This window comes from Gracilinanus agilis, chromosome 2 (genome assembly GCF_016433145.1).
Source record: "Gracilinanus agilis isolate LMUSP501 chromosome 2, AgileGrace, whole genome shotgun sequence".
NCBI classification, from domain to species: Eukaryota; Metazoa; Chordata; class Mammalia; order Didelphimorphia; family Didelphidae; genus Gracilinanus; species Gracilinanus agilis.
This window is the reverse complement of record NC_058131.1, coordinates 321,726,605-321,735,664: the sequence shown is the minus strand read 5'-3', so window position 1 is coordinate 321,735,664 and position 9,060 is coordinate 321,726,605. Positions and strand designations below refer to the sequence as shown.

General features: G+C 39.3%; 1 protein-coding gene across 1 annotated transcript in view; it reads left to right on the top strand.

The window, feature by feature from the left end:
* Positions 1 to 42: 42 nt before the first annotated feature.
* MRRF (mitochondrial ribosome recycling factor) overlaps positions 43 to 9,060 on the top strand; it is a 55,396-nt gene continuing 46,378 nt past the window's right edge. The window contains exons 1-2 of the mRNA XM_044664255.1: positions 43 to 84; positions 6,659 to 6,869. Coding sequence (XP_044520190.1) covers positions 6,686 to 6,869 — 184 coding nt within the window. The 5' untranslated portion in view covers positions 43 to 84; positions 6,659 to 6,685. The remainder of the gene's footprint in view (positions 85 to 6,658; positions 6,870 to 9,060) is intronic.

Here is a 9,060-nt window from a genome sequence, read left to right as displayed (position 1 = left end):
GCGCCGCTTCGTGACGTCACAGGCCTGCGTTGATGACGTTGGCCAGCACCGAAGCCCGTTTCCCCGGCAGCGGAAGCCACGGCGGTGAGTCCGGGGGTAGGCCTGGCTTCGAATTTGGGCAGGTGGGGTCGCGGCGGAGCCGGAGAGGTAGAGGTGCGCGTGCAGGAGCGCAAGCTTCGGAAGGAGTAGGCTACAGGGTCTAAAGCATTATCGTGCCCAAGTTCCTGGCCCTCCCCCTCTCCCCATTCCCCAAAAAGTTTGACTTGACCTTTGGGTGAGGGGCGGGGCCTGTCGCCCTAAAGTGAGTCTTGAAATGTGGGCGGGGCTTCTGGACTAACCTGACTAAGAGGGCTATGGGGCGGGGCCTGTTATTTCATATCAAGCCTGGGGCGGGATCTGCGTTCCAAACAGGGTCAAGGGTTGTGTCTAGGCTGAGGGTTCAGAATTGATATTATACTTATCCGTGACCTATAGAAATGGTTCTGAAAAAACATTTTAGTTCCTTTATTCCTTTACATTCTTAAAATTCATTGAGGACTCTGAAGAGCTTTTGTTTATGTTGGTTGTATCTTTAGATATTTGTCGTATTCGAAATTAGAACGTTAAAAATATTTTAATGAATTACATTAAAAATAGCAATAACAAACCCACTACATATTAACATAAATATTATTTTAATGCAAAATAGCTATATATTTTAAAAATAAGTGATAAGAAGGGTATTTTATATATTTTTGCAAATCTGATTTCTGGCTTAATAGTAGACAGTTGAATTCTCATATCTGCTTTTGCATTCAGTCTATTGGGATTTGTTATGGCCGAAATATATGAAAAAAAATCTTGTGTCAAACAGATGAGTAGTTGGGAAAAGGAAAAATAATAGGAAAATAGCACCTTAGTGTTATTATGAAAATAATTTTGATCTGGGGGGACACTCCCCCCACACACACACTCTGAGAACCACCAAACTAAAGTATTGAAACCCCCAAAAGTTAGAATTTTCTACCAGTCTTAAGTAAGGACCATGGAATCATGTGATTTAGTCCTGGAAATGACTGTCAGTCAATCAGTAAACATCAAGTGCTTGCTGTGTCCTAGGCACTGTGCTACTCTGGTAATGCAAAAAAAGAGGCAAAAACCAGTCTCTGCTCTCAAGGAACACACAGTTTGTTTAATGGAGGAGACAACATTTGTGCAAGATAAGTAGGAAATAATTAGCAGAGGGAAGGCACTAGAATTGAGAGAGGTTGGGAAGGGTTCCTATAGAACAGGGGTCGGCAACATATGGCTCTGGAGCCATATCTGGCTCTTTTGAGGGCCAGATATGGCTCTTTCTGCAGGAGCCATAAAGTCAATTTTTTTTCAGATGCTGTTACAGGAGCACGCACTGTGAGCACTGTATGGCTCTCACGAAATTACATTTTAAAAAACGTGGCGTTTATGGCTCTTATGGCCAGAAAGGTTGCTGACCCCTGCTATAGAAGATAAGATTTTAGTTGAGACTTGTAGCCAGGGAAGACAGGATTTGGAGATGAGGAAGAATTGTATTCTAGATGTGGGGAACACCTAGAGAAAATGTCGGGAGCTCAGAGATGGAGTGTTTTGTTCAGGAAATAAGTGAGAAGACCAGTGTCACCGGATTGAAGAGTACGTATTGGCAAGTAAGAAGACTTGAAAGGTAGTGGGGAACTAGGTTTTGAAGATCTTTGAACAATTGAGGATTTATATTTGATCTAAGAGCCATTGGAGTTTATTGAGTATGGGGGGTGGGTTACATGGTTGCTCCTAGGCTTTAGGAAAATCATTTTGTGGCTGAATAGAGGATGGATTGAAGTGGGGAGAGACTTGAGGCAGTCAAACTCACCCAGAAGGCTATTGGAATAATCCAGGTATAAGGTTATGAGGGCCTACACCAAAGTAGTGAAAGTGTCAGAGAAGAAAAAAGGGTAAGAAATGCTGTAAAGCTGAAATCTGTAAGCCTTAGCAACTGATTGGATATAAGTGGTAAGAGATAGGTTAGAATGATTTCTAGGTTTCAAGCCTGAGAGACTAGGAGATGGTGATGCCTTTTACAATAACAGGGAAAGTAAGAGAGAGGGAGGGTTTAGAAGGAAAGATTATGGGTTCTGTTTTGGACATGTTGAGTTTAAGATGTCTACTCAACCTCCAGTTTGAGATATCTGAAGGCAGCTGGATATTGGAGGTCAACAGAGAGACTGAGGCAGGCTAGGTAGATTTGAAGAATCGTTAGCATAGGGCTAATAATTAAATCTGTGGGAGCTGATGAAATCACCCAAGTGAAGTAATATAGAGGGAGAAAGAAAGAGGGCCCAGGATAGAACCTTGTGGGATACCTATGGTTAGAAGTCATGAGCTGAAAGACGAGTCTGAGATAGATTAAAGAAGAACCAGGAGGGAGTGGTGTTAGGAAAACTTAGAAGAAAGTATTAAGGAGGAAAGAGTGATCAGCAGTCAAAAAATGCAGAGATGTAGGGCAGCTGGGTAGCTCAGTGGAGTGAGAGTCAGGCCTAGAGACAGGAGGTCCTAGGTTCAAACCCAGCCTCAGCCACTTCCTAGCTGTGTGACCCTGGGCAAGTCACTTGACCCCCATTGCCCACCCTTGCCAATCTTCCACCTATGAGACAATACACCGAAGTACAAGAGTTTAAAAAAAAAAATAAAAAAAAATGCAGAGATGTCAAAGAGAATGAAAATTGAGAACAGGCCATTGGATTTTGGCCTCTTCTTCATGTGAGACAAAGGTGAAGGAGGATATAGTGGCAGGAATCTACTGTATGAAATTTGAGATAATTAAGAGGGGAGAAGAGAGAGGTCACAGAGAATGACCTCAGTTTTTTCTATATGAGTCAAGGTTCTCAGCTTGTGAGAAGGTACAAATTGAGAAGGCCCTGGGAGGTTTGAGGAGGGATGAAAAGTTCTGGAAGAGCCCCTGTGGAAAGTGGGATAATGAGTTGATAAGGCAGGTATAGAAGGCTTACCTAGTAGCAGTAATGAAGTTGTGTAACTCTCTGTGTTGTTGTGGTTGTGTGATTCTACCTTCAGGGATCATCTAGTCAATCCCATCATTTAAGTTATTAGAGAAGCAATGTATTGCCAAGTATGCTGGCCTGGGAGTCAGAAGAGTACCATTTGGAATTATGCCTCTGATATTTATTTGATAGTGAATAAGTTCCTTGGTAGTAACTTGGACCTTTCTGTACCTCAGCTTCCTCATCTTATAAAATGGAGGGATGATAATACCTGTCTTACTTCTGTCTTTACAGTAATAAATTTTAAGTCCTTTGTAAAGCTTAAAATGATATATTAGCTGTTGTTGCCCTTGTCCAAGGTCACAAAATCATATTCTTTGACTCCAAATTAATTGCTCTTGATGGCTGGGCACCTTGGAGATAATTAAATCTAATACCCTCATTTTATAGGTTGGGAGACAAGCCATTAGAGGTGATCCTTTTTCTTGCAAGCCTACCTTGAACACTTCTTATATGTTACCTTTATATGTTCTCCCATTCTCAGTCTCAGCCAAACTGGCCTTCTTGCTGTTCCTTGAAAGAGTCCATGCCAGACATCTCTTTTCTGTGACTTGTTTCACAAATGACTGGAATGCACTTCTTAAAATTCCTCACTTTCTTCAGTGCTTAGCTCAACCATCATTTCCTGTTTGAGGCTTTTACTGGTTCCCTTAGATTCTAGTGCCTCCTTCCCCTCCTGAATTACTTTATGTATTTTGTATATTTTAAAATATGTATTTACATTGTGTAACTGTTGTCTTATCCAGTAGAAAAAAATTAGATACTAGTGCCTCCTTCCCATCCTGAATTACCTTATATATTTTGTATATTTTAAAATATGTATTTACATTGTGTAACTGTTGTCTTCTCCAGGAGAAAATACATTTCTTAAGTGCTAGGATTGTTTCATTTTTGTTTTTGCAACCTCAGTGCCTAGCGCTGGATAGGTACTTAATATTTATTGATTAATCACACACACACACTGTAGCAAAATGATATGGATTGGATTTTTTTATTTTTTATTTTTGATGAAAAAAGTGACACCTGGAAAGTAATGTGGTTTGGTGCAAAGAGTACTGGCTTGTGAAATGGGTGGCTGGGGGTCTTGTCCGGTAGCTGCAGGGCCTCTGATAAGCCTCTTAATATGAACTACTGTTTCCTCTTCTAGAACATGAGGGGGCTGAGCTCTAAATCTATGATCCTAAGATTTTATGTTTTCAGATCCCTTTCAGTGTTAGTTTGTGTTCTAACGTCCTATGTTCTGAGATCCCTTTTTGATCTGCCATTTAATTTTTCTGACATTATATCTATGATCATTTCCTGCTCTAAAGTTCTCTTCTAACATTCTTTATCCTGAAATCCCCTTAGTTCTAACTATTTTTCCCCAGAGATCCCTTCCAGATTTAACACTATTCTGTAAAGTTATTTTCAATTCTTACATAATTAAATTTTATAGGCTTCAGAGTTGGAAGGGATTTTAGAAACAGTTTGAGAGGAGAATACCGAGGTTCAATGAAATGACATCCTTGTTCAATGTTATATAGACAAGAAGGTGGGAGCATAGCCAAAATTCAAATCAAGGTGTTTGGATACCCCAGCCAGTACCTGTTCAAATTTCTAAAATGTTATAAGGTTTCTTTTCGTTCTAATATTGTTTCTTTTTTTTTTTATCTCCTATAATTCCTTCCCTTTGCATGTGTAATTAAGCATTATTGTTAGTCTGCTGCATTATATCATTGAGTACTTGACAATCTAGAAACATTATTGGACTTTTCTTTTCAAATTACCTGACTTATGGCCAATTAAAATCTTAGCCTTAAATATTACAGTAATGCTAGTTATTTATAGAGGTTGTTTTCCCGTTCTCTTGCTCTAGGTCTCCTTTTGGGCTCTGTGTTTTCTTTCAAAGGTTGTTTATTTCTAACCCAATTCTGGTTTTTATTGCTGTACTGCTTTATATTATGACTTGCAAATAAGAGGATTAGATTTGAGTTGGCAGACTGAAGCACATAGTAGATAAAAAAAATTCAAACAATTCTTTCCACTAATACTCCTCTTCTACTTCCCCCACCCCCCAGAAAAAAAAAAAACAAATCTAAAACAACCTTGCACATAATTAGAAGCCCATATTTGGACATAGGTATGAGTTAAACAATGACCATATTTGGCAGAATCCCAGTTATAGAAACTTCACCCACAGTCAACCTTTTACATAGAGCCCTGCTAAAATAGAGCAGGGGTACTGCTAGTACCTGGCAATATAAATTTGTTCCTATTGGCTCCATGCATAGCTGGGCGATGTCCTGCATCCTTTGTTGCTAAGGAAATGTTAATTACTTTTAGAAAATTCATGTGTTCATAGTATCTGGAGGTGAAACCATTCATGTTTTTAACTCATTAGTTTGCATTTCTGGAAAGACCATGCAGGTTTTTTTGGCTTTTGTTAGTGGCGACTAACAAAAGCAGCATATAACAAAGTGGGTAGGAGTACTGGGCTTGGAATCAGGAAAACTTGGGGGGTCATATTGCAACTCTTGACACTTGTTCTGTGAATGTTACTGAAACCTCTGTGTGCCTCAGGCATCAAGCTCTTAAGGACTTAGCTACTGAGTTGTAGATGGATTGTGGTCCAAAGAATCTCCCACTCTGCCATATGACTGGTCCTTGATTTACACGGAAATAGGAATCTTTGAAAGAAAAAAATCAGAGCATTATAGAATGTTAGAAACGGAAAGGACTTTAGAATATGACATGCTTTAACAGAGAATGTTAGAATTGGAAGTTGCTTTAGAGATCATCTTACAGGGAAGGAACTTGAGGCCCTGAGAAGTAGAATGACTGCTAGGGGTGACTTAACTAGTGAGTGGCACAGCCAGAACCAGAATCTAAGTTTCCTAATTGTCATCCCTTTATACTATATCACATTCCTTTTCTAGAGGGACATGTTTATTTTGAAAGGGGGGGGGGTCCATAGAGGAAACTGGAACTAAATGGCAAAGATGGCAGACTCAGGGTGTTGGCTAATTTATTCATTTAAAACAGTGCCTTGCACATAGCAGGTGCTCAAGAAATATATTATCTCCCCACATTTCCCAGCTGTGTGAGAGAGCCCCCTTTTCTTTCTGAAGCTTTGAATACAACATTGGTATTCAACAATTATGTAGTTCTATCACAGAGGTAGCTGCAGGCTGGAGAATCTTTGAGGGTTTAAAACTATAGAAGTATAATGAGTAACTTGTGTTCACACAGAAAAGAATGGCATCTTCCAAAGCTCTAGCACCAATAACATTAAAAGGCGCAGATCTGATCTATGCTTTAGACTTGTAGCAAAGAAAAGTGCATTCTAATTTGTAATCAGTGCATATGGAGCAGAAGACAATTTTAATTAAAAGCTGTCATGTAATTTTTCCCATCATTTTGTGCCTGTTGAGGATTTAAAAAAATACACTTAAAACCTATCTCCTATAATCTGTACTCTGTGTTTACAGTACAGCATAGTCTCAATTTTGTATGTTTCTCCACATAAGCATTTCATTATAGTCAATGAGGTTCAGGTTGCCAGAGTGGCCTCTTACCTCAATGTTCACTGCTTATTTCATATCTGTGAAAGGCTTTTCTTTCTTTCATAGGTGGTTTCTCAAGGACCATTTTGAACCATGGCTTTGGGACTAAGGTGCTTTCGTTGGGTACAGCCTGGATTTTGCACCTCTCTGTCAGTCTTGACAAGGCCTGTTTCAGAAGTTGGGCTGAGGAGTACAGGTATAACATGGAATGACTGCCAGCAGAGTGAGACCTGTTCAACTGTAATGGTCCGACATTTTGCTACCAAGAAAGCCAAAGGTATGGAAACCATACCTTGATTTCTCTCTATCTTAAATTTTTAGATACAGTCATAGAACTATCACAGAAGAACAATGCTGAAAGGGACCTTAGCTTATGAGAATGCTTATAATTCATTATTTGCAGAGTTAGAACATAGCCTATTAGAACTGAAAGAGATCTTAGCAGATAGAATATAGTATATTAAAATGGAGAGCAGTTTTAAAACTCATAGTGCTAGAGTTGAATAATATATGAGGTTTCATATCTTAGTAATAATATCAATAGATGACATTTACATAGCACTTACTATGTGCTGGGCACTATGCCCAAAGCTTTACAGATATTATCTTATTTGATCTTAAAAGCAACCCTTTGAGGCGGTACTGTTATCTCCCATTTTACAGAAGAGAAAATTGAAGCAAATAAAAGTTAAACGACTTGCCAAAAGTCACACAACTAATAAGTATCTGTGACTGGATTTGAAGTCAGGTCTTCCTGACTCCAGACCTGAGGATCTATTCACTGTTTATACTACCAGGTGCCTCTTAAAAGTACTAAAAAAATATTAATTTGTCCTTGTCCCTCCCCCCAATTACCTAAACACTATTTAATGGTCCACTTTTTATTCTTTTCTAGAGAATATTATTATTATTTTTTTAAACCTTTGTACTTTGGTGTATTGTCTCATAGGTGGAAGATTGGTAAGAGTGGGCAGTGGGGGTCAAGTGACTTGCCCAGGGTCACATAGCTGGGAAGTGGCTGAGGCCGGGTTTGAACCTAGGACCTCCTGTCTCTAGGCCTGACTCTCACTCCACTGAGCTACCCAGCTGCCCCAAGAATATTATTTTTAAATAAACATATTTTATTGTGAAATGTGCTTCTATCTCACAAACTTTGGGTGTTAGAGTTCATTTTACATTTATTTATTTATTTTAAACCCAACAACCCAAAATATTTTCTTTTCTTCTTTCTCTACCTAACTTAAACTGAAATGTGAATGTATAGTTTGGATTAGATGCCTGCAAAGAGATCCTTTTAAACTCTGAAACTGTGATTCTCTGAATTATTGGAATTTCACAACTTCAGACCCTTGGATTTTAAAGCTTAATGGACTTTGGAGCAATCTTTTAGTCCAACTACTTTATTTTACAGATGAGAAAACTGAGGTCTAGCTAAGGAAGTGATTTACTTTGTGTTATATAGCCTGTTAGTGGCAAAAGCAGAACTTGAATGGAGGACTTCTGGTTCCTAGGTGCAGTGCTCTTTCCTTTATACCACATTGCTTCATATAAAGAATTGTCTTACTGTTTTGAGAATTAAACAGATAAAAAAAAAATGGCAAGGGGCAGCTGGGTAGCTCAGTGGAGTCAGGCCTAGAGATGGGCGGTCCTAGGTTCAAATCAGGCCTCAGACACTTCCCAGCTGTGTGACCCTGGGCAAGTCACTTGACCCCCATTGCCCACCCTTACCACTCTTCCACTTAGGAGCCAATATACAGAAGTTAAGGGTCTAAAAAATCAATCAATCAATCAATCAATAAATGAAAATGGCTATGCCCCTCAGTTTCTTAGAAAGCTTCTGAATTTTTTCACTGCTGAGTTGAGTTAGATATCCAGTTAAACTGATTCTTTTTTTTTACATTTTTAAACCCTTAACTTCTGTGTATTGGCTCCTAGGTGGAAGAGTAGTAAGGGTGGGCAATGGGGGTCAAGTGATTTGCCCAGAGTCACACAGCTGGGAAGTGTCTGAGGCCAGATTTGAACCTAGGACCTCCCGTCTCTAGGCCTGACTCTCAATCCACTGAGCTACCCAGCTGCCCCCAAACTGATTCTTTAAAATAGTTGTTTTCCAATTTGGGGGGCTTAAGACTTTTTTGCACTCATAAAAATGATCGTGGTTCTATCCCCACTCCCTCCCAAGAACTTTTGTTATATTTATTTATATTCACTGTATTAGAAATTAGATTCTCTTAGTGTTATTATGAAAGTAGTTCTAATATCTAGGGTCCTCAGACCACACTTTGAGAACCATGGACCTTCAAATATCACCTATCAGAGCCCTTAGCCCTTCTTTTTGAGTACCTCTGTGCTACTTTTCATTATGACAAAGATGTTTAGTGCTTTCTATATACAAGGCCCCATGCTCGAAGTTGGGAATACAAAGATGAGATCAAATCCTGCCCTCAAGAGGCTTATGATTTACTAGGAGA